Raw genomic sequence first — 24,687 nt, forward strand, 5'->3', positions numbered from 1 at the left:
CCTCCAGTTTGGCTGCTCATCCCAACTGGAAAATCCCACAGGTTTCTACGTCAGCAAAAAAAAAAAAAAAAAAAACAACAAAAAACCCGCATGTCTGCGCCTGCAGAGCAGCGTTTTCCTGGAGGGGAATGAAGAGAAAAGAGGTTTGCTTTTTTTTTTTTAGCAAGGGGGGGGATTTGAGTGAGGATTCCCAGGCTGTTCCCAGCCTCCCAGAGCTGTGTTTTTTTTTTTTGGTGCGGAAAACGTTTATTTGGTGAGTGCAGCGATTCAAACCATACCCAGCACCGGCCCGCCGATGGCGTTCGCTCACGGAACGCCAATCCCACGCCACGGGCAGGGGTTGGCATGACCTTGGGTCGGTCGCTATTCAGTGCTGAGGTTTACTTTTGTTTCAGAAATAAAACAACAAACCAACACAAAAGCCTTGGGAGTTGCTCAACACGCGGGAGTTGTGAAAGGGAAAACGTGATGAAGTCACTCGAAATTCCCATCGGAGGAGCCGCCGTCATACCAAGAGTTCCCAGGATCACCTTCATCCCAACAACCCCGGGGTTATCAGCTACGGAGACCACCACCAGCATCCCAACCACCTCCTGGAGCCACGGGGCTGTAAGAATCCCACCAAAAAAGCAGCTCCTGGAAGTAGGAAGCACACGGCTGAAACCCTCTCTCCTTCCTCCTCTGCCCAAGAAGCTAAGGGAATAGGGGAAGAAGCCAAATGCACCAAAATCCTCCTGATTTTGGGTCCGGCGCTGTCCTCGCCCAGCTCTCCCAACACCCAGGCGGGGTTAACAGCCAAACTGGGAGAGAACAACCACCCTCGGTACAAACACCAGCCTTTTCTTAACCTACATAATTCCTCAAAGCCCAAAGTAGGGCAGTTATTTTAACAGAGCTGGGGAAGAGCCGATGGGGCTCCAAACTTGATCTGGAAAGAAATATATTTCTCCTACTAAACTTCCCTGCATCAGCAGTACCGCCAGAGGCTCGCTCCGGTTACATAAACCACCGCATGAGCCCTTACAACCGGTTAACGATACAAGGCACTACGGAGCCTCGACGTTTTAATACCGTGTTGTGAAAAAAACCAAAAACAACAAACACAGAAATAAATGCTTGCTCAACAATGGAGGACAAAAAAAAAACAAAAAACAAAAAACACAAAACCCAAAACCCAAAAAACAACACCTCCTGAACTTTTCCATCAGCTTCTTGAAGCCTCAACTCAAAGGCTGTTTGTTCCCGCTGTGGGTATTTTTTTTTTCTTCTTCTGGTAATTAACTGTTGGGTTTTACCTGCACGTTGCCGGGGGAGAACATGCTGCAGCATCCCCTTTGATCGCCAACAAGCAGTAGAATCATAGAATTGTCTGGGTTGGAAGGGACCTTTAAAGATCATCGAGTCCAACCATCAACCTCACTCTGATAAAAACCAGTCACTAAACCATGTCACTCAGCACTATGTCAACCCGGCTTTTCAATCCCTCCAGGGATGGTGACTCCACCACTTCCCTGGGCAGCCCATTCCAAGGCTTAATAACCCTTTCCGTGTAAAAATTGTTCCTAATCTCCAATCTGAACCTCCCGTGGCACAACTTGAGGCCGTTTCCTCTTGTCCCATCGCCTGTTCCTTGAGAGAAGGGACCGACCCCCCCTGGCTACACCCTCCTTTCAGGGAGTTGGAGAGAGCGAGAAGGTCTCCCCTCAGCCTCCTTTTCTCCAGGCTGAACACCCCCAGCTCCCTCAGCCTCTCCGCTAAGACTTATTCTCCAGACCCCTCACCAGCTCCGTTGCCCTTCTCTGGACCCGCTCCAGCCCCTCAATGGCTTTTTTGTGGTGGGGGGCCCAAAACTGGACACAGCCCTCGAGGTGGTGCCTCACCAGTGCCCAGTCCAAGGGGACGATCACCTCCCGAGTCCTCCTCACCACGTGGTTCCTGAGACAGCCCAGGATGCTGGTGGCCTTCTTGGCCACCTGGGCACACTGCTGGCTCATGTTCAGCCGACAGTCGACCAACACCCCCAGGTCCTTTAGAAAACCGTGACATTTGAGAGAGATTGCAGGTTATGGCCAGGTGCAAACCTGATCTGAGATAGGTTGTTGTGTTGGTGTTTTTGTTTTTTTTTTTTTTTTTTTTTTTTTTTTTTAAAGGAGGGTAGATACAGATCATGACTCCAGTGTCACGCTGGGTGCGAGTACAATTATCCCAGAAGTGCTTCTCCAGAGGAACGACGTGCACAAGCCCTGACCTGAGGACATGCTCAGAAGTGCGGCAATCAGGTTATTTCGCTGCCATCCAAAGTCAACAGCCTTCCAAAAGGCTGTTTAAAAGCCTCACCTGGTCTCTAGTGCTTCGAAACCCATTATCCTACAACCCTTTGGATACTCCCTCCCCTCTGCCATTCGCTGACGAGCTCAGGGAGTCTTGGCCTCGACACCCTGGTGCCTTTTCAATACCGCAAAGAAAAAACACACCCTGCCTGCCAGGTTGCTGGGGTTCTGGGGTGTTGGGGTGCCAGGGTACAGGGGTATGGGTACCCCAGGGTGCTGGGGTACAAGGGTATGGGTATCTCAGGGTGCTGGGGTACAAGGGTGTTGGGGTGCAGGGGTATGTGTACCCCAGGGTGCTGGGATGCTGGGGTATGGGTACCCAGGGTGCTGGGATGCATCCCACTGACCACAGTGCCATGGGTGATGGTGACAAGCTGCTGGGCTGCCGGGGTCACAGGGTGCTGGTATGCCAGGGTGCCAAGGTACTGGGGTGCTGGCATGCTCAGTACCAGGGCACCGCAGAGCCATGGTGACACACTGACAGGCTACTGGGGTGCCAGGGTGCCACTGTGTCGTGGTGCTGGCGCACCAAGATAATGGGTACTGGGGTGCCAGGGTGCTGGGACCATTGGGTGCTTGGGGACCGGGATACTGGGGTACTAGGATGTTGGGGTGCCAGCAGTCTCAGGGAGGTGGGTGCTGAGATACTGGGGTACCAGGGCACCATAAGCCCCATGATGGCAACCCCCCAGCACCCACCATGCCAAGTCCCCTGGGGGTCTGGGTGGGCTGTAGGGTGGGGGTCAGGACTTCCCTGGGGGGAGCTGGAGGAGGAATCTGGGTCTGGGGACTGCACGAGGTGGCTCTGGGCACCCTGACATAAGAAAATACGAAGGAATCATTATTCCACCCAAAGAATTTGCAAATGGTGCTTTACTAACACCGAACCAAACCCCCGGAGAATAAAGGATTATCTTGACGCGCAGCCAAGAAGTTTTCTACAGACGCAGAAGATCGCAAACCTCAGAGCGGCTCTCGCAAAGGTGCGAGTAAAAACAGGCTTAGATGGAAAAGAAAAAAAAAGAAAAAAAAAAAAAAGCATTCTCGGGACAGGGATCACAGGAAAACAGAATCGCTCGTTAACACGCCCCGTTCTAAAAGGAGCCACTCGGCACCGCTGTTCTGGGTGTTCTGGCCCTCAATCTGTCTCCCTGAGAAAACGTCAGAGTAACAAAAAAAAACCAAACCAATCCCAACCCAGACGTTGGAAGAGGGGAGACCTACATGACCAGATGGTCCACCCCGCACCGCGCTGCCCGGCCCCGAGCTCGCAGAGAAAGGCAGTGGGTCCGTATGGGGCAGACTTTACGGACGGGCAGCTTTTTGCCTCCTCTGCACTCTAGTTATCGCCCGTAAGAACTTCTAAACACGGCCACCGAAACGCGGACCGAACACAGCAAAAGTTCCCTGCTGAGGAGAAACCTAAAAGAGAAACACCCCCGTTCGGCTCTTCTCAAAAAGCCACAGACGCGTTTTAGCTGGAGAAAAAAAAAAAAAAAAGAAATAATAAATAAATAAAACCAGAGAGAAGTGGCGCTTCCTTCCTCAGCCGTGTGTACGCAGGGAGGCTGCGGCGGGGCAGGGACGGTGACGCTGGTTTCACACACTCCTGCAAGCTCTGCGGAACCGGCCCAGCCCCGGCAGAGCACAGCCAAACGAAACCATCTTCCGCGCAAAAGCAAGATGCTATCGGAGGATCTGTGGGGCACGGAACGCCCCGTGGGATTCCCGTACCCCCACCACGGCTCACACTCCAACCCCGTACACTTCTGGGCCGAGAGGGTGCGCAGGAAACATTTTTACTTGATCAAAGGATTTAATTCCACCACCCTATCCCCAGCGATACACTCCCTGTACTCAAACCGAGAGCACAAGAGCTCCCTTCCTCAATCCCACAAACCCCAAGACGAAAGGACGCCTACGCCAGCCCAACGAGCACCTTCTGCTCTCAGGGCCCCAGCCCAAAAGCCACCGGGGAGGGACCGTCTCCCAAGAGAAGCCAGGAGCGGAGCGCTGGTAACATCCAGGCTGAAAATGGATGATTTATTTCACCAGGCAGTGGCTGGGCAGGAAAAATGCCCACCCCAGGACAGCAGCACAGTCCCCTCGTCCCCCGTGAGGGCAGCAGAGACTGTCACCTCCTCCCTCACCCAAGGGAGGGGATGAGGGACCCAAGGTGGGGTGAGGGGACAGGGCCACACCTGGGCTTGGGGACCTCGTGGAGAGCCGAGCCCACCCCAGGGACACAAAGGCGGAGTTGCCACTCTAAGTGGCCTTGTCCCAGACCCACCCTGGACCCCCCCATCCCTCCCCACAGCTCCTCCAGGTCTCCTGCTGGGATCCTGTCGCAGCACTTCATCTTCCTCACATCTCCCCAGGGATCTCTCAGGACCCCCCTCAACCCCCTTAACCATCCCTCTGCCCCGTCACTCACCCTCTAAAGATCTTTTAGCCTCGGGGACCCTCTCCTCAATCCCCTTCTCTCCTCAAAGACCCCCTCGGACCCCCTTAAAGCCCCCACCTCCCTTTCCCAAGGGCTCCCTCGCCATCTCCAAACCCCAGAGACCCCCCTCAAAGCCCTCCCGGTGCCTCTCCGCAGAGCTTCCTCACCGCTCTCAAACCCCCGCGGGCTCGGGGGACGCCCCAACCTTCTCCCCCCCCCCGCTTTCCGGAGCCCGGGGAACCCACAAATTCCCTCATTAAAGCTCCCTTTGCCCCCCCCCCCAAGCCCCTCTCCTCGGTGCACACACCCCGTAGCACTACAGACCCCAGCCTCTGCCGGCCTTCATCACCCACCCCCCGCCCCAGGCACCCTCCTGAGGCCAGGAGACGCTCCTCGGAGCCTTCTCACCCCCCCCAACACCCTCCCCGGAGGCACTTTAACGCCTCAAGCCCCCTCCAGAGGCCGGGAGACCCTCCCCGGAGCCCCCTCACTCCCCCCAAAGCCCTTCTCGGAGGCACTTTACCGCCCCGACGCCCCCAAACCCCCCTCCCGAGGCCGGGAGACCCTCTCCGGAGGCACTTTACCGCCCCGGCTCCCCCGCCCGAGCCGCCCCCGGCCCCTCCTCACCGAGCAGCAGCAGCTTCACTTCCTTGGCCGCCTTCTCGCCGTCCTCCCGCAGGTTGCGGTCGATCATTTTACTCCGCTCCACCGCCGCCTTGTCCTCGGCGCTCAGCGTACAACCCATGGCGGCGGCGGGGAGGAGGCCGGCGGGCGGCCCAGCCGCCGGGAACCGGAGCGGGGAAGGGAAGCGGGGTTTGGGGGGGGCCGGGGGGGGGAGGGGGGGGGAAGCGGCCGGTGCGGGGCTGCGCCTCTCGCCTCCCTCGGCCCGGGCGGCTCCCTGAGGCGGCGCCGGATATCCGGTATTGCGCCCCTCCCGCCACCGCGGGGCACGCCGGGAAGTGCAGTCCTCCGGAGGGCGGCACGCCGGGAGTTGGAGGCGGGACTTCTGCCTCGGTAGAGCGGGGCATGACGGGAGTGAAGCCTAGGGGGTGGTGCTTCCGCCTCGGTGGAGCGGGGCACGATGGGAGATGTAGTCCCCTCAGAGGGGGGTTGGTCCCCCTCATGGCCCTGTCTCCCCGTCCACACTCACCAGCGGGGGCTTCGCGGCCCCACGGCGGGACAGGCCGCGTTCCCGCGGCTGTGGGGAACGAGAGGGGTGGCCCCTATGGGGGGGGGACCGGGTGCCACGTCCCTAGGGCTGGGGAGGGGGCTGAGGGGTGTTGGGAGGATGGAGGAGGCCCAGAGGACCGGGGTCCTCTGTACTGGGGCCACACGGGGGTGGGGGGAACTGGGGGGAACCTGGGGACCCCCTCCTGAGGACACCCTCCCCGCCAGCCCAGGAGGGACCCCAAAACCCCATACACCACCCCCCCCCCACTCCCACGCTTGTCCCCACCATGAACCAGCTGTGTCCCCATCTGCTGTCCCCAAACCTGGTGGCCCTTCCCGGGCGAGCATCCCAGGATCCCCCCGAACCCCCACACCGGCGGCGGCGAGGCCCCCCCCCCCCAGCGAAGCACTCAGACCAGCTCTGCCCTTCCAGCCATGTTTGCACACCCCCAGCCCCCCCCCGGCTCCCCGACGCTACAGCTCCGGTTTGGGGGAGGCCACCACCGGCACGTAGAGCCCGTCCCCACCGCGTCGCTCCGGCCCCTCTGCCACGTCCTCATCTATCTGCCCCGGGATGCGAAAATCCACGGGGAGTTGCTCCCGTTTGGGGCTGGGGGTGCGAGGCCGGGGCTCGGGGGGGCAACCGGTGCCCTGGAGGAACTGAAGGAAGTTCTCCTCGATGGAACCCTCCCGGCTGGGCAACCTCAGGTCCTCCTCGGGCGGTGGCTTGAAGAAACACGTGAGGAGCCGGCCCAGCTCGCCCCGGATCTGCCGGTTGAGGCACCCGTAGAAGAAGGGGTTGGAGGTAAAGCAGAAGTAGCCCAGCCAAGTGACCACGGTCTCGGCCGCCGGCCCCACCAAGGGCTGGGCGCTGAGGGCGGTGTAGAGGTGGAAGGAGAAGTAGGGCAACCAGCAGAAGAGGAATTGGCCCCCCACGGCCAGCAGGATGGCAGCGGCTTTGCCCCCTCCGAACGTCCTCTGCGGGGTGGTCCGAGGGGCTCCCGAGGTGGTGACCATGGTGGAGCGGCTGCTGAGCGACTCGGAACGCCGCCGCGGCGTCTCCATCCAGGTGGGGAGGGGGCCGTGGTGCATGGCGGCCACCCGCGCCACCTTGAACATGCTGCAGTAGACCACCACGATGATGAGGAGGGGCAGGAGGAAGTAGAAAGCGGCGAAGAAGACCACGAAGAACTTGCAGTAGGGACCCCGGCTCCATTGCAAGGAGCAACCTCGGCCGGCCGGCGCTGGAGGGCGGTCGGGGGACAACCAGCCCAGCAGGGGGACGAGGGAGGTGGCCACGGCTTTGAGCCAGACGCCCACCAGGACGCAGGCCACCAGCCCCACCGTCATCCTCACCTCGTAGCGCATGGGGTGCACCACGTAGTAGTAGCGCTCCACGTTGATGGTGGAGATGGAGAGGATGCACATGCTGATGAAGCAGACGCTGAGGAAGAGGTACACGCGACACATGGCCTCCCCGAAAACCGGGCTGTCGAAGACGGCCGAGCCGGAGAGCATCTCCAGGGGCATCAGGGTGAGGGCGGCCAAGAAGTCCACCAGGCAGAGGTGGAAGACGAAGACGAACTTGCGCAAGGCCGGCGTCTTCACGATGACGGTCATGACGGCGGCGTTGCCCACGATGGCCGTCAGGTCGATGAGCAGCATGAAGAAAAGCCCCACCGATTTGGAAGCCACGTCTTTAGGTTTGCCGTCGGCCGTGCTGTTGGGGGGCATGGGGCCCGGGGAGGGCTGGAGCCCCCGTGCCCCCCTAGAGCCGTTCCAGGCCCAGGGGACGGGCAAGGAGGGCTCCATCCTGTGCGGCCGCGCCGGCTCTCACCGGCCCATGGCCCATCCTCGGGGTGAGGTGGCCGGGTGGCATCGCCGGGGGGCTCACATCCTCGCCCACCCGTCGCCAGCCCCCCCGCCCCGGGTTGGTGGTCCCGGGGGGTGGGTGGTGCCGCGGCGGTGGCACTCAGAGCACCCAAAGGTGCCCCCCGGACCCGCTCATCGCCCCGCTCCTCGCCGCCGGGCAGCACCGGGCACCTGCGGGGAAGGTAGAGCCATCAGCGTTGCCCCCAAAAATGAGCAATTCTGGGGCTGAACCCCCCCAAAACTCCGATGTTTCAACCCAAAACACCCCAGTGGGATCCTTCGCCCACCTTTCCCTGGGTGCTCATCCTTCCCTGAGCTTGGGGACCATGAGGGGCCCCGGGGACGGGTGGGGGGATCGCCGCTGCGCCCCCAGACGCCTCGGTTCACTCCTTGCGCTTCGAGGGCTACGTGTGACCCCCCCCCCCCCCCCCCGAGCCCGGCCCCGGGATGGGTGCTGCACCCCCACCCCCCCTAATGGGTGCAAAGCAGAGCCCAGGGTGCGGGTGGGGGGGCTGGGGACAAACCCCAGAGCCCCCCACCCATAGGTGCTTCCCCAGCGAGGAGGGGGTCCCCAGCCCCTGCACCCCAGGGAGCTCTCGGGGGGGTGGGGTGGGGGGGGGGTGCTGATGGAAGAGGGATGCAGGCAGCGGGTTCCCCCTCCCCTGCCCACCGCCCCCCCCCATCCCCGCCGCCCCGGGGGGGGATGTCGCCGGATGGGTTCCCCCCTCCCACCCCTGCAGGGGTCCCCCGGTCCCCCCCCCCCGCCCCGGCCGCATCCCTCCCCCCCGAACCCCCCCCCCAGCATCGCCCCGGTGGGGCAGCTCGGCCGCGGCACCTACCCCGGGGGGCTGCATGGGGCCGATGGCGGGAGGGGCGGCCGGTCCGGGCGGAGGACGGGGGGTCCCGGTGCGGGCGGGGGATCCCCGGTGCGGGCGGGGATGCTCGGGGCCGGGCCGGGGCCGGAGCCGCTGCGGCGAGGGATGCTCGGTACCCGCCCGGCTGCTGGGTCCTAACGCCTCCCGCCGGCGCGGCGGTACCCCGGGCACGGCGCCCCCCCTCGGACCCCGCTGGGGCTGCGGGACCCCGGGGATGGGGGGGGGGGGGGGCGTTGTGGGGTGGCCGGAGCCCGGCTTCACCCCCTCGGGATCGGGGGTGGAGGGTGGGTGTCCCCCCCCGATCCCCACCCCGCGCATCGCTTCGGGCCTCAGTTTCCCCATTCACCCCCAAAATGGGATGGGGAGGGGGTAAGGGGGGGGGGCACTAGGGAGGGCTGGGGGGAGGATTGGGAGGGAGTAGCCCCTCGGGGGCCTTGGGCTGGGGAGGCAAAGGGGGGGCTTGGCGAAAGGGGGGGTTATAGCGGGGGAGGCACCCTGGGGTGGGGGGGCGGCGGGGAGGAGGGGATGGGGATAGATTCACGGTGGGGGGCACAGAGTGAGGATGGGGATGGGGGCGGGGGGGGGAGATGCACAGGGCTGGTGGCGGGGGGGTAGTTCAGAGGCCCCCAGCTCTGCCCACCCCCGGCCCAGTGCCCCTTCCCTTCCTCCCAGTTCAGCAATGGAGCAACTGGGATCGGGGCAGTGTGTGTCCCCCCCCCCGTTCAACATTGCCTCATTCCGTGCCTCAGTTTCCCCAGGTCACGGCCATCAGTTTACAAGGGGGATCCCCATCGCTTCCAAGGACGGCACCCCCCCCCAAAAAAGCCTGCACAGGCTGCGAACTTCCTCCTGGCGGTGCCCCCCACCACCACCATCCCACGGGTGGTCGGGGTTGGCCCAACGGCTTCCCATCCATGGGCTCGTACCTAGAGGGTGGCAAGTGGCCGGCGGGCGAGGCTGGCCCACGCGTGTCCCTGCCGCAGGCCCCGCGCGTCACGTGCCCATTGCTAGGTTACGAGGACCCAAAAATAAATCCATCCAAACCAGATTAGAAACGCGGGACCTCGGATGAACCAACACCCTCGTACCGGGGCCCGGTGATGGCCACCGGTGGTTCCTCGGTCACCGGTCACCGCGGGCACCGGTCGTGCGGTTGCCCGGTGAGCAGGAGCGGTGGGGACCCGTGGGGACACCCGTCCTGCCCCACATGCCCCCCCCCCCCCCCCCCACCTGGGTACGTCCCCCACCCCGTGCGGCAGCGCAGGGATCGATCCTGCTCCCCAGGGTGGGGGGTAAAGCCCTGGGCACCCACTTTGTCCTGGTGGGTGTGCACCAAAAACCAGGGGGGGCACCATAACATGGGTGCCCACCTTTCCCTGGGTGCCCACCTTTCCCTGGGTGCTCATCCTTCCCTCAGTGCCCACCTTTCCATGGGTGCCCATCCCAGTCTGGGTGCCCACCCTTCCCTCAGTGCCCACCTTTCCATGGGTGCCCACCCTTCCCTAGGTGCCAATCCTTCCCTGGGTGCCCACCCCAACCTCAGTGCCCACCCTATCTGGCACCCTTCCCTAGGTTGCCCACCCTACCTTGAGTGCCCACCCCAACTTGGGTGCCCACCCCAATCTGGGTGCCCTCCTTTCCCTGGGTGCCCCCCCAATCTGGGTGCTTCTCTGTCCCTAGGTTGCCCACCCTACTTTGAGTGCCCATCCCACCCTTGGTGCCCACCCCAACCTCAGTGCCCACCCTTCCCTGGGTGCCAATCCTTCCCTGGGTGCCCACCCCAACCTCAGTGCCCACCCTACCCGGCACTCTTCCCTACATTGCCCACCCTACCTTCAGTGCCCACCCCAACCTGGGTGCCCACCCCAATCTGGGTGCCCTCCTTTCCCTGGGTTCCAACCCTTCCCTGGGTGCCCACCCTTCCCTGAGTTCCCATCCCACCCTTGGTGCCCACCTTTCCCTGGATGCCAGCCCTTTCCCTGGGTGCCCACTCCACCCTTGGTGCCCACCCCAACCTGAGTGCTTCTCCACGCCTAGGTTACCCACCCCACCTTGAGTGCCCACCCCAGACTGGGTGCCCTCCTTTCCCTGGGTTCCCACCCATCCTTGGGTGCTCACCCCAACCTCAGTGCCCACCCTACCTGGCACCCTTCCCTACATTGCCCACCCTGCCTTGAGTGCCCCCCCCAATCTGGGTGTCCGCCCCAACCTTGGTACCCACCCTGGATGCCAGCCCTTTCCTGGATGCCCATCCCAACTTGGGTGCCAACCCTTCCCTGGGTGTCCATCCCACTCTGTGTGCCCACCTTTCCCTGGCTGCCCCCCCAATCCGAGTGCCCCCCCAGTCTCGTTGTCCACTCTTCCCTGGATGCCCACCCCACCCTTGGTGCCCACCCCAGCCTGGGTACTTGCCATCCCTGGGTACTCACCCCAGCCTCGGTGCCCACCCTACCTGGCACCCTTCCCTTCGTTGCCCACCCTACCTTGAGTGCCCCCCCAATCTGGGTCCCCTCCTTTCCCTGGGTGCCAACCCTTCCCTGGGTGTCCATCCCACCCTGTGTGCCCACCTTTCCCTGGATGCCCCCCCCAGTCTGGGTGCCCACCTCAACCTCGGTGCCCACTGTTCCCTGGGTGCCCACCCCACCCTGGGTGCTTCTCCTTCCCTAGGTTGCCCACCGTACCTTGAGTGCCCACCACCAATCTGGGTTCCCTCCTTTCACTGGGTGCCCCCCCCCACCTTGGTACCCACGTTTCCCTGCGAGCTCACCCCAGTCTGGGTGCCCACCCTCCCCTGGGTGCCCACCCCACCCTGAGTTCTTCTCCTTCCCTAGGTTGCCCACCCTACCTTGGGTGCCCGCCACCAATCTGGGTTCCCTCCTTTCACTGGGTGCCCCCCCCCACCTTGGTACCCACCTTTCCCTGCGAGCTCACCCCAATCTGGGTGCCCTCCTTTCCCTGGGTGCCCCCCCAAATCTGAGTGCCCACCCCAACCTCAGTGCCCACTGTTCCCTGGATGCCCACCCTCCCCTGGGTGCCCACCCCACTAGCCGCTGCCCCCCCCCAGCACAGTCAGGGGTTCAGCCATGCTGCCCCCCCCTCCCTCAGCACCCCACTGTTTTGGGGGTGTCCCGCGCTGAGGGGGTACAGAGCCACCCACCAGCACCCCCCCGTGCCAGGGAGGACCCAGCATCGCTCCCCCACTCCAGGTGGCCAAAATGAGGAGCGGGGTGTGTGTGTGGGGGGGTGTGTGTGTGTGTGTGTCTGCGCCCCCTTCCCCTGGCACAGCGGGGAAATTAGGGGGGGCCCTGAGGGTTTTGGTCCTCCCTGGGGACACTGAGGCAGGGAGCCAGGGCTGCTCCTGCCCCGTCGGGCCGGTGCCAGAGCTGGCGCTGGCAGATTTATGGCTCTGGCTGGTTCCTGCCACCGGAGCATCAATAATTCAGGGCCCGGGTGGTTGAATCGCCACCACGCAGCCGCCTGCGCATCCCTCCTGTCGTCCCCCCCCCACCCACCTCCCCGTGTCACCTGTGTCCCCCAGGGGCACCCCACACACCCCCAGCCCCTCTGCCCCAGCACTGGGTATCCTCTCTGGCACCCACACCGTGCAGGTTTCCCCCCCAAAAATGGGTGCCCAGAGCCGCCTCGTGCAGCCCCCAGAACCTAGATCCCCCCCCTCCAGCTCCCCCCGGGGAAGTCCTGCCCCCCAGAAAGGGGGTGGGCTGACCCCCCACCCTACAGCCCACCCAAACCCCCAGGGGACTCGGCATGGTGGGTGCTGGGGGGCTGCCTTGGCATCATGGCGTTTATGGTGCCCCAAAACCCAGGCGTGCCTGGCACCCCATCACCCTGGCACCCCGGTACCTCAGCACCCACCACCCTGAGACTGCTGGCACCCCAACACCCTAGTGCCCCAGCACCCTGGCACCCCAGTACCCGTTATCTTGACACCCCAGCACCCGTTATCTTGACACCCCAGCACCATGACAACATGGCACCCCAGCACTCCGGCACCCTGGCACCCCAGTACCTCAGCACTTCACCACCCTGAGACTGCTGGCACCCCATCGTTCTGGTACCCCAGCACCCTTGAAATGCTGGCACCCTGGCACCCCAGCATCCTAGCACCCCAGTCCCCAATCACCCCACTGTCCCAGTACCCTGGCACCCCAGCAAGCTAACATCCCAGTACCCCTGTACCTCAGCACCCTGGCACCCCACACCCATTATCTTGGCACCCCAGCACCAAGGCACAATGACACCGCAGTATCCAGTACTCTGGCACCCCAGTACCTTGGCACCCTGGCATACCAGCACCCCATGACCATACCAGCACCCCAGTACCTCAGCAACCTGGCACCCTGAGACTGCTGGCACCCCATCATTCCGGTACCCCAGCACCCTTGCAATGCTGGCGCCCTGGCACCCCAGCATCATTAGCACCCCAGCACCCTGGTCTCCAAGCACACCACTTAGCACACCAGCACCCTGGCACCCCGTACCCATTATCTTGGCACCCCAGCACCGCAATGACATGGCACCCCAGTATTACAGCACCCTGGGACCCCAGTACCTCAGCACCCTGGTAGCTTGGCACCATGGCACCATGGCTCTGTGGCACCCTGGTACTGAGCACACCGGCACCCTGGCATACCTGTATCCTGGCACCCCGGCACCCTGGCATACCAGCACCCCATGACCCTGGCACCCCAGTACCCCAGCACCCTGGCACCCCAGCACCCTGGCACCCTGGCATACCAGCACCCCATGACCCTGGCACCCCAGCAGCCTGTCACCGTGGCCCACGGCACTGTGGCACCCCAGCACCCTAGTCCTGAGCACCCCAGCATGCTGGGTACCCGTACCCCTGCACCCTGGAACCCTGGCACCCCAGCACCCTGGGGTACCCACACCCCTGCACCCCTGTACCCCAGCACCCTGGGGTACCTGTACCCCTGCACCTCAGCGCCCTGGCACCCCAGAACCCCAGAACCCCAGCACCCTGGCAGGCAGGGTGTGTTTGCACATGTGTGTGCACACGCGTGTGTCTCGTGTGTGTGTGTGGCTGGGGGGGGCCACACAGACGTGTACATGTACGGTGGTCGCATCCGTGTGTGCTCACACGCGCGTGAACCTGGCGTGTTCGCACCTGCGTGTGATCGGGGGGGGTGCACGCGTGTGTGCACGTGCCTCCGATGCGTGTCATGCATGTGTCACGCGTGTGCCCCCGTGTAGCGCACACGCCCGCAGCCTGGCAGCCGGCCCCAATCCTGCCCGTCGTGCCAAGGGTGGGGAACGGTGCTGTGCCAGCTCCCCCCAGGACACCTGGGTGTCCCCCCCACCCCAGGCCCCCACTGCGGTGGCACAAGGATGGGGACACCCAGAGCCCAGCGTTGGCCCGGGGAGGTCGGGGTGCGGGGGGGGCGCGGGGCGGGGTGGGGGGGTGCTGGGTGGGTGGGGGCCGGGCAGCGGGTGCTGGGCAGGGATTAGCACCCGGATTAAAGCAGAGAAATTGAGGACGATCAAAGGACAAAATTCCCGGGGGGGGGGGGGATGACGGACACGGACACGATGGCAGCGAGGCGGGGGGACACACCCTGGGGTGGCAGGGAGCACAGGGTGAGGGATACCCCACTCTGTGTTGCGGGGGGGTCCCCTTTAATTGCTGCCCCCCCCACCCCCTCATCCCAATAAAAAGCTGCATCATCATCGCGGCGCGGTTCCTTCCGGCTCCTTTCCCTCTAATTTTGGACCCAAAATCCCGACAGGAATATTTTGCATCTAAAAATACACCCGGGAGGCAGAGACGCGGCCGCGCAGCAGTCCGGGGAGGGGGGGGGCACGGGGCACCCTGCCTGGCACGGGTGGTGGGCACCCAGGGGTGCTCCTCAGTGGGGACCCAGGGCAGGATGTGTCCCCTCCATCCCAGGGGGGTGGTGGCACTGGGAGGGGGCCAGTACTGGGAAATTTGGGCTGGAATGGGGGGTCTGGGCCAGTGCCGTGGGGTGGGGGCCAGTGCCGTGGGGTGGGGGCCAGTGCCATGGGGTGGGGGCCACCACTGTGTGGACGTGGGCCGGTACCACACAGCAGGATGGGGCAGGTGCTGGGACAGCACAGACGGATTTGGGGTGGGAATGAGGTTGGGATGGGAATGGGGATGAGGATGAGGATGGGGATGAGGATGAAGATGGAGATGGGGATGGGATGGGGATAGGATGGAGATGGGGATGAGGATGAGGATGAAGATGGAGATGGGGATGGGATGGGGATAGGATGGAGATGGGGATGAGGATGAGGATGGGAATGAGGATGGGGATGGGGATTGGGATGAGGATGAGAATGAGGATGGGGATGGGGATGGGGAGGGGGATGGGATGGAATGGGGATGAGGACAGAGATGGGGATGTGATGGGAAGGGATAGGATTGGATTGGATGTGGAGGTGGGGATGGGATGGGATGGGATGGGATGGGGACCGGGATGAGGGTGGAGATGGGGATGAGGATGAGGACAGAGATGGGGATAGGATGGGGATGGGGATAGGATGGAATGGGGACGGGGATGAGGATGGGGGATGGGATGGGATGGGGATGAGGACAGAGATGGAGACAGGATGGAGACAGGGGACAGGGATGGGTTGGGGAGGAGGAGAGGGATGGGATGGGGATCGGGATAGCATGGGGACAGGGACAGGGGTGAGGATGGTGACGGGGATGATGGGGTGGGGGGTGTGTTTCTGGGGGCGGGGGGGTGTCTGACCCGGGGGTGATGCGCGGCCCAGGAGGGGTTAAGCGGGCGCTGCCGCCATTGGTGGCGGGCGGCGCGGCGGCAGCCAACGGGGACGGGCCGTGCGCGGGGTGCGCCGGTGCCGCCCCCAGACCCGGTCGGGGCCGCGCTGCGGGAACGGCCCGCACCGCTCCGGCCGCATCGGATCGGCTCCGCTCGGCTCGGTTCGGCTCTGCTCGGCTCGGTTCGGCTCCGTTAGGCTCCGCTCGGCTCGGTTCGGCTCCGCTCGGATAGATTCGGCTCCGCTCGGATAGATTCGGCTTCGCTCGGCCCGGCCCGACTCGGCCCCGGTCGGTTCGACCCTGCTCGTCTCGGATCGGCCCGGCCCCGCTCGGCCCCCTTCGGCCCCGCTCGGCCTCGCTCGGCCCCCTTCGACCTCGTTCGGCCCCGCTCAGCCCGGTTCGGCTCGGTTCGGCGCGGTTCGACTCGGTTCGGCCCGGCTCGGACCGGCTCGGCCTCCCCTGCCCGCCCTCCTCAGCACCGACCGCGGTACCAGGCCCCGGTAACGCCCCGAGAAGCGGCGGGGGGTGGGGGTGGGAGCATCCTCCCGCCCGCGGCGGGGTCGGGATTTGGGGGGGGGGGGTACCGGAGGAACCGGGAGGAGCGGGGGGGGCCGGGTCGCCACCGCAGCGCGGGGGGGAGCGGGGCTGCGGCGGGGAGGGGGGGAGGGGGAAGCCCCGGGACGGGCCGTCACCCGGGCGGGCAGCGACCCACGGGCACTCCGTGACAGCGGGTGACAAAGCCACCCCGCGCCGTGACAGCGGGTGAGGAGTGAGCCCACTGCGTGCTGTGACAGCGGGTGGCCAAAGCCACCCCACTGTGTGACACCAGGTGGCCAAAGCCACCCCTGGTGCACGCTGTGACCAAAGCCACCCCACTCTGTGACAGCGAGTGACCAAAGCCACCCCACGCTGTGACACCAGGTGGCCAAAGCCACCCCGTGCTGTGACAGCAGGTGACCAAAGCCACCCCACTGTGTGACACCAGGTGGCCAAAGCCACCCCTGGTGCATGCTGTGACCAAAGCCACCCCACTCTGTGACAGCGGGTGGCCAAAGCCACCCCACGCTGTGACACCAGGTGGCCAAAGCCACCCCTGGTGCACGCTGTGACCAAAGCCACCCCACTCTGTGACAGTGAGTGACCAAAGCCACCCCACGCTGTGACACCAGGTGGCCAAAGCCACCCCTGGTGCATGCTGTGACCAAAGCCACCCCACTCTGTGACAGTGAGTGACCAAAGCCACCCCACGCTGTGACACCAGGTGGCCAAAGCCACCCCTGGTGCACGCTATGACCAAAGCCACCCCACTCTGTCACAGTGAGTGACCAAAGCCACCCCACGCTGTGATGCTGGGTGACCAAAGCCGGCCTCTTGGGGTGGCACCAGGGGTGAGGAGCGAGCTGGGGTGACGCTGTGTTCTGCACGCTGTGACGCTGGGTGACAAAGCCACCCCGCGCTGTGACGCTGGGTGAGCAGCGAGCTCGGTGCACGCCACAACAGCGGGTGATCAAAGCCACCCCGTAGCAGCTGCTGTCACGCTGGGTGACAACGCCACCCCACGCTGTGGCACCGAGTGGGCGGCAAGCCTGGTACACTCCGTGACACCGGGTGACCAAAGCCACCCCGTGCCGTGACACGGGGCGAGCAGCTAGCTGTGACACCGGGTGACCAAAGCCACCCCAAGGCATGGGCTGTAACACCGAGTGAGAAAGCCACCCCGTGCTGTGACACTGGGTGACTGAGCCACTCTGTGCCGTGACACCAGAAAAGCAGCCAGCCTGCCACAGCTGTGACAGTGGGTGGCTGAAGCCACCCCATAGCACGTCCTGGGACACCCAAGTGACAAAGCCACCCCACTCTGTCACATTGGGTGGCCAAAGCCACCCCATAGCACATCCTTGGGACACCCAAGTGACAAAACCACCCCACTCTGTGACACCAGGTGACCAAAGCCACCCTGCTCTGTGTCACCAGGTGAGCAGCCAGCCTGCCACATGCTGTGACACCAGTTGACAAAGCCACCCCACTCTGTGACACCGGGCGAGCAGCTGGCCCGGTGCATGACGTGACAGTGGATGGCCAAAGCCACCTCATAGCACGTCCTTGGGACACCCAAGTGACAAAGCCACCCCACTCTATCACATGGGGTGACCAAGCCACCCTGCTCTGTGACACCAGGTGATCAGCTAGCCTGCCACATGCTGTGACACTGGGAGACAAGGCCACCCCACTCTCACATGGGGTGACCATAGCCACCCCATAGCACATCTTTGGGGCACCCAAGTGACAAAGCCACCCCACTCTGTCACACGGGGTGACCAAAGCCACCATAGCACGTCCTGGGACACCCAAGTGACAAAGCCACCCCACTCTGTCACACGGGGTGACCAAAGCCACCGTATAGCACAACCTTGGGACACCCAAGTGACAAAGCGACCCCATAGCACGTCCTGGGACACCCAAGTGACAAAGCCACCCCATTCTGTCACATGGGGTGACCAAGCCACCCCGCTCTGTGACACCAGGTGATCAGCCAGCCTGCCACATGCTGTGACACTGGGTGACAAAGCCACCCTGCTCTGCCACACCGGGTGACCAAAGCCACCCCATAGCACGTCCTGGGACACCCAAGTGACAAAGCCACCCCACTCTGCCCCACGGGGTGACCAAAGCCACCCGGTCCAAGCCAACCCCGTGCCCCCAGCCCGCCGCGCCGGGGGTCCCCTCCATGCCGGCGCCCCGTCCCCATCACCCGCGTGACCCCGTGGGTGGTGGGATCACGGTGACCATGGGTGGCGTCGGCTGGCCGCCACCGTTCCTGCCGCTGCTGCTGTCCCTGCTGTCCCCTTGGGGGGTGGCGGTGGGGGGCGGCAGCTGCCCCCCGCGCTGCGTCTGCGCCTCCAACATCCTGAGCTGCTCGCAGGCGGCGCTGAGCTCGGTGCCGGCCCCTCTGCCCCGCTTCACCGCCGTCCTGGACCTCAGCCACAACAACGTCACCCGCCTGCGGGCCGACTGGGCGCCGGGGCGCCTGGCCCACCTTCACGCCCTGCTGCTGGCCCACAACGGCCTCTCCTTCGTCTCCACCGAAGCCTTCGCCCACGTCCCCCACCTCCGTCACCTGGACCTTTCCTCCAACCGCCTACGGGCGCTTGAGGAGAACCTCTTCAGTGACCTGGCCGAGCTTGAGGTCCTCCTGCTCTACAACAACGAGATCTCCGCCGTGGACCGTACGGCCTTCGAGAACCTGGCCCGCCTCCGCAAGCTCTACCTGGGCCAGAACCGCATCGCCCGCTTCCCCCTGGAGCTGCTGCGGGACGGCACCCGCTTGCCCCAACTCGCCCTCCTCGACCTCTCGGCCAACCGCCTCCGCAGCTTGCCCGTGGGCGACCTGCAGGCCCTACCCGCCTGGCTGCGCGACCGCCTCTACCTTCACGGCAATCCCTTGGCTTGCGATTGTCCCCTCTTCCAGCTGGTGGCCCGCGGTCGCCGCCGCCGTCTGAGCGCCGTGATGGATTTCCAGGAGGAGCTGCGCTGCTTCCTGCCCTCCGCCGCCGCTCCCGTGGGCATCCTGGCCCTGGCCGGCCGGCAACCCCTCAACTGCAGCGAGGCGCGGGAAGCGGTGCTGGAAGGCCACCTTGGTGACACCGTCACCCTCGGCTGCGACACCCGGCTGCGGGGGGTACGCAACCGGCACTGGGTGACGCCGGGGGGGGAGAGGGTGCTGGAGGAAGGGGGCAACGGCAGCGCCGCCCTGTTGGCCAACGGTAGCCTGCAGTTGAGGGGGCTGCGCCCCGAGGACGCCGGCACCTACGCCTGTTGGGTGGGGGGTCCCCTCCTCAACGAGACCCTTTACGTGGAGCTTCTGGTGCACAACTTCACCCTGCACGGTCCCCACGACACCCTCAACACCGCCTACACCACCCTGGTGGGCTGTATCCTCAGCGTGGTGCTGGTCCTCATCTACCTGTACCTCACCCCCTGCCGCTGCTGCTGCTGCCGGGGGGGCCCCGAGAAGCCGCCCCCTCCCCGCGACGACAGCATCAACTCCTCCGTCCTCAGCGCCACCCCCAACCACGCCGTCCTCGGTGTCCCCGGGGAACCCGCCAGGTCCCGCTCGGCCTCCGCCACCGGGCCGGGGCAGAACGGCAGGTTTAAAGTAGGGGGGACCCCCCAGGCGCCCCCCCGACACGGCCCCAAGGCGCAGAGGAAGGTGTCGGATCCGGACTCGGTCAGCTCCGTCTTCTCCGACACCCCCATCGTGGTGTAAGGAACCGAGGGGACACACATTGTGGGGACGGTCCCCAAGGACACCCTATCCCCATCCGCCGCTGGGACCTCACCCTGATCTTCTCCGCCACCCCCATCGTGGTGTAAGGGAGGGGGGGGGACATTGTGGGGACAGCCCCCAGGGACACGTCGTGGGGACGGTCCCCAAGGACACCCCATCCCCACCACCGCTGGGAGCTGGCCCCCATCTTCTCTGACCTCCCACAACGTGGTGTAAGGGGGGGGGACACACATCACGGGGACAGTCCCCAGGGACACCCTGTCCCCACCTCCGCTGGGACCTGACCCCATCTTCTCTGACCCCCCCGTTGTGGTGTAAGGGGGGGGGACATCGTGGGGACGGTCCCCAAGGACACTGTCCCCACCGCTCTGGGACCTGGCTCTGATCTTCTCTGACCCCCCCCCGCATTGTGGTGTGAGGGGGGGGGGACATCGTGGGGACGGTCCCCAGGGACACCCCATTCCCACCACCCTGGGACCTGGCTTCAATGGATGCACTGGGGGGGGGCAGCCTGGACCCCCACCGCCGTGTCCCCAGCTTGGGGGTGGGGGGGGGGAGACACTTGCCATTGTCCCCCCGCATCGTGGGACCCTGAGGGAAAACGAGGCTCACGTGGGGACATTGTGGCCACAGAGCCGGGGGGGGGCCACCAGGACCATGGGTGACAGCGCCTGCCCCCCCCTCCCCCCAAGGGATGGCAGCACTGGGGGCACCCAGAGGCTGTGACACTGGGGGGGGGGGGGGCTGTCCCACTTTGGCAGGGCAGCCGTCCCCTCCCCATGGCACTACCCCCCCCTTTTTGTCATCCTGTGTCCCCGTCCCCCCCCCCGGCATGTGTATCGCGAAGCATGAGGAGCATGTGCCACCCTGGCCAGCGCTTGGCGGGGGGGGACACGCGAGTGGCATGTCACCCCCTGGGGACCCACGGGGTACAATCCCCCCCCCCCCCAACACCCTCCTCCCCCCCCCCCCCAATGCAACCCACAGCCGTGCGCAGAGCCCCCCCCCACCCTACAGGGAGTGGGACCCCGGCGGCTCCGGCACCCCAAATGGGGGTACCCCTGCACCCCCCCCGGCCCTGCGCCCCCACAGCCCAGCCTGTGTCACCCAATGTGTGCCCCCCCCCCCCCAACCCCGGGCCTTGTCCCCCCCCCCCGCGCTGGCAGTCCCCCGCTGATGCCTTGGCCAAAATAAACGTTTCCCCATCGTGGCTGTGCCTTCGTCCGGTTTTGGGGTCCTAAAACGGTCCCCCCCCAAGATGGGGGGGGGTCTCCTTACTGGGTGGGTGGGGGGGGGTCGGGGACAGGGACAGTGCCACCACACCAGCCCCGTGGGACCCCCCCCGGGGATGAGGGGTCGGGCTGAGCCTGGGTCCCTGCTGCCACCCCAGCCCCTATTTGGGGTGCGGGGGGGTACACGAGGGGGGCTAAAGGGGGTTGGGGGGGGGGTGTGTGTCACCCTGGTCACCCCTCGGGGTGACCATCCCAGTGCCCAGCCGACCCCGTCCCCATCGGGCTGTGCTGGGAGGGGGGGCTCCTGGGGTCACCTCCTCCCTGTCCCTGGGTGGGGGGGGGTCCTGGGGACACCTCCTTGCTGTCCCTGCGGGGGTCCCTAGGGTCACCCCCTTCCTGTCCTCACGTGGGGGTCCTCACGTGGGGGGGGGGGGTCCTAGGGACACCCCTTCCCTGTCACCGCCGGGGGAGCCGGGGACACCCCTCTCCCTGTCCCTGCGGGGGTCTACTGGGGTCACCCCCTTCCCGTCCTCACGGGGGGCTCCTGGGCACACCCCCTCCCTGTCTCCGCGGGGGGAACCAGGGACACCCCCTCCATGTCCCTGCGGTGGGGGGCTCCTGGGGACACCCCCTCCCTGTCCCCGCAGGGGGAGCCAGGGACACCTTCTCCCTTGTCCTCACGGGGGGCTCCTGGGGTCATCGCCTCCCTGTCCCCAGGGTGGGGGGGGGGCGGTCCCGGGGACACCCCTGTCCCTCTGTCCCCTGGGGGGGCTCCTGCTGAGCCTGGGGACACCCCCTCTCCCCGCTGTCCTTGGGGGACCCCCCCCCATCCCCCGGGGTCACCCCAGCCCCTGCCCTTCCCTCCCAGCCCTCCTGGGGACACCCCACTGTCCCCAAACACCCCAGGCCCCCCCCCTCCCCCGCCCCCCCCCAAACACCCTCTGCAACACCTGGGTTGGTTTTTTTTTCCTCTTTCTTTTTTTTTTTTTTTAAAAAAAAAAAAAAAAGAAACAAAAAACAGCAATAATAATTCTTATAAATATCCGCGGCCGGCGTGGTGGCCCGGTGGTGGCCCGGTGGTGGCCCGGTGGCCAGTGGTGCCGGGCCCCCCCCCCCACTCTCCCGGGGGCTGGTTTAGCAGCAAGAGAACAGAATTGAGAGTCTTGAGGTATTTTCCTGGAGTTTGGGGGGGGGGGGGGGGTGTTTTTTTCCTTCTTGGTTCCTTTGGGGGGTGGGGGGTGGAGCGGGGGTGGGTTTTTTTCTCCCCCTTCGTCAGGTTTCCGGCATTTTTCCGGTGGGGGCTTCCTCGCGGGGACGTAGCAGGTGGGAGGGGGGACACACACCACCCCCGTCCGGTGGGGGGGGGGGGGGGGTGACCCCGGTGGCCCCTCTGTTAATGGGCTTTGGACTGTGGGAAAGGAGAGTTGAGGGGTCAGCCCTGGGGACAAGGGGGTGGCAGAGACCCCATGCCCCCGGTGTCCTCCCTGCCCCCCCAAACCAGGTTAGAGTAGCCCCATGGTGTCCCCCACCCAGGGTCGGGGTGTCCCCAGAGGGAGCATCCCCCACCTCAACCCCCCACCCAGGGTTATGGTGTCCCCAGAAGGTCCCCACAGCATCCACCACCCGTGACCAGGATGTCCCAGGGTCCAAAAGCACAGTGTCCCCCTCCATGTCCCCTACTTGCGGCCAGTGGGTACCCAGAGGGTCTCCATGGTGTCCCTCACCTGGGGCCAAAGTGTCCCAGAGGGTCCCCATGGTGTCCCCTACCTGGGACACGGGTGGCCCAGAAGGTCCCCATGGTGCCCTCCACCCATGGTGTCCCCCACCCATGGTGTCCCCCAGCGTCCTCTACCCAAGGCCAGGGGGTACCCAGAACATCCCCGTCGTGTCCCTCACCTAGGACATGGCCATCCCTAGAGGGTCCCCATGGTGTCCCTCACCTGGGGCCAGTGTCCCAGAGGGTCCCCATGGTTTTCCTCATCTGGGGCCACAGTGTCCAAGAGGGTCCCCACGGTGTCCCCTACCTGAGACGCGGGTGGCCCAGAAGGTCCCCCTGGTGCCCGCCACCCTTTGTGTCCCCAGAGGGCCCCCACTGCATCCACCACCCATGATCCAAGGACCCAAGACCCTGGCGTCCCCCAGTGTCCCCTACGCAAGGCCAGGGGGTACCCCGAGTGTCCCCATGGTCCCTCACCTGGGACATGGCCATTCCCAGAGGGTCTCCATGGTGTCCCTCACCTGGAGCCAAAGTGTCCCAGAGGGCCCCCATGGTGTCCCCTACCTGGGACGTGGGTGGCCCAGAAGGTCCCCATGGTGCCCTCCACCCATGGTGTCCCCAGAGGGTCCCCACTGCATCCACCACCCATGATCCAAGGACCCAAGACCCTGGTGTCCCCCTGGTGTCCCTCTAGTGTCCCCTGCCCGAGGCCAAGGGGTACCCAGAAGGTCCCCATGGTGTCCCTCACCTGGGACATGGCCATCCCCAGAGGGTCCCCATGGTACCCCCAACCTGGGGCCATGTTGTCCCCATGGTGCCCCCCCTAACTGAGACTGGGATGTTCCTGTAGTGTCCCCCCCCCCAACCAGGACCACGGTGTCCATCAGGACAGGGGTGCACACAGGTGGCCCCAAGCCCTGGGAGAAGGTGGGTCCCACCTTGTCTCCTGTGGGTGCTGGTGGTCCTGGGGGGGGGTGTCTTCCCATTTTCCTGCCTCACCTCCCACTCCGCCCCGCCAGGAGCACCCCAACCACCCCCCCAGCTCAGCAGGGCCCCCCTCCCCAGCACCCCCCACCCATCTCAGCCCTACCTTCAGGGCGCTCCGCTTCTCCTCGAAACCCAGGGGGGTCCCCGGCTTCTTCCTACGGATGGAACCCCCCGAGTCGGGGGGGGCCGAGCCAGGGGGTGGCGGGGGGGGGCCGGGCAGGGGGGGCACAGGCTTGGGTTTGACGGGTCGGCAGTAGGTGGCCGCGTTCTTACGCTTCTTGACCTCGTCCTCGGAGATACACCGCGGGGGGGGCAGCGGTGGCACCCCCGGTCCGTGCAGGGGGGAGCCTCGGGGGTCCACAGCGGCGGCGGGGGGGGCACGGCAGTCCGGGGGGGCGAGTCGTTTCACCCGCGTCGCCCCATTGAGGAGGGAGGAAGATGCTGGGCAACCCGGAGGGGTGGGTTTCGTTTTACCGGGGGGGGGCAAAACCTGGCAACCAGGGTTTTTGCTTTTGAGCCCGTCCCCCGAACAGGTCCGTTTATAGGGGGGGCCACCGACGGCGAGGGGGGGCTTCCGTTTGCGGGGATCCGGCTCCGTGCCCCCCCCGGCTTCTTCCCGGGCTCGGGAAGATTTGCTGGCCTTGGTGGGGGGCAACTTGCTGAAGGAGGGCGAGGGGGTGTTGGCGGGCAGGGGGGAGGTGATGGACTGGCTGCCCCCCCCCCCGCATTCCGGCTGGCTGCAGGCGGCCGCTGCGTGGGGGGACCCCACCGTGTAGGGAACCCGGCCTTCACGGCTGCCGGGGGGGGCCGCCGCCGAGGATAAGGTCCGTGGAGGGGGCGAGGGGGTCGGGGGGGGGGCGGCGGCAGGGCCGCAGGGTGGGGAGGGGGTGGTGGGGCTGGGGGGTGGCGGGGGGGGGTGGAGAGGGGGCTCGGCGGCCGGAGGGATCTTCCTGTGGGAGGGGAGGGGAAGGGTGAGATGGGAACCCCCC

At 65.3% G+C, this 24,687-nt stretch overlaps 4 protein-coding genes across 4 annotated transcripts in view; 1 reads left to right on the forward strand and 3 right to left on the reverse strand.

Annotated features, from left to right (window-relative positions):
- GNAI3 (G protein subunit alpha i3) overlaps positions 1-5,687 on the reverse strand; it is a 42,666-nt gene extending 36,979 nt beyond the window's left edge. Inside the window, exon 1 of the mRNA XM_074163350.1 lies at positions 5,401-5,687. Coding sequence (XP_074019451.1) covers positions 5,401-5,518 — 118 coding nt within the window. The 5' untranslated portion in view covers positions 5,519-5,687. The remainder of the gene's footprint in view (positions 1-5,400) is intronic.
- A 730-nt stretch (positions 5,688-6,417) lies between these two features.
- GPR61 (G protein-coupled receptor 61) lies at positions 6,418-7,755 on the reverse strand. Its single transcript, XM_074163468.1, has one exon. The coding sequence runs from the start codon at positions 7,753-7,755 to the stop codon at positions 6,418-6,420; it is 1,338 nt and encodes a 445-aa protein (XP_074019569.1).
- Positions 7,756-18,202: 10,447 nt separating this feature from the next.
- Positions 18,203-19,741, forward strand: AMIGO1 (adhesion molecule with Ig like domain 1). The gene has a single exon (XM_074163549.1). It carries the CDS (start codon positions 18,203-18,205, stop codon positions 19,739-19,741), a length of 1,539 nt encoding a protein of 512 aa, XP_074019650.1.
- A 2,646-nt stretch (positions 19,742-22,387) lies between these two features.
- Positions 22,388-24,687, reverse strand: part of LOC141475282 (ataxin-7-like protein 2) — a 5,684-nt gene continuing 3,384 nt past the window's right edge. Inside the window, exons 2-3 of the mRNA XM_074163550.1 lie at positions 23,802-24,648; positions 22,388-22,402 (exon numbers count right to left, since the gene is read on the reverse strand). Coding sequence (XP_074019651.1) covers positions 22,388-22,402; positions 23,802-24,648 — 862 coding nt within the window. The remainder of the gene's footprint in view (positions 22,403-23,801; positions 24,649-24,687) is intronic.

The sequence above is a fragment of the Numenius arquata genome, chromosome 24, assembly GCF_964106895.1.
Source record: "Numenius arquata chromosome 24, bNumArq3.hap1.1, whole genome shotgun sequence".
NCBI lineage: Eukaryota > Metazoa > Chordata > Aves > Charadriiformes > Scolopacidae > Numenius > Numenius arquata.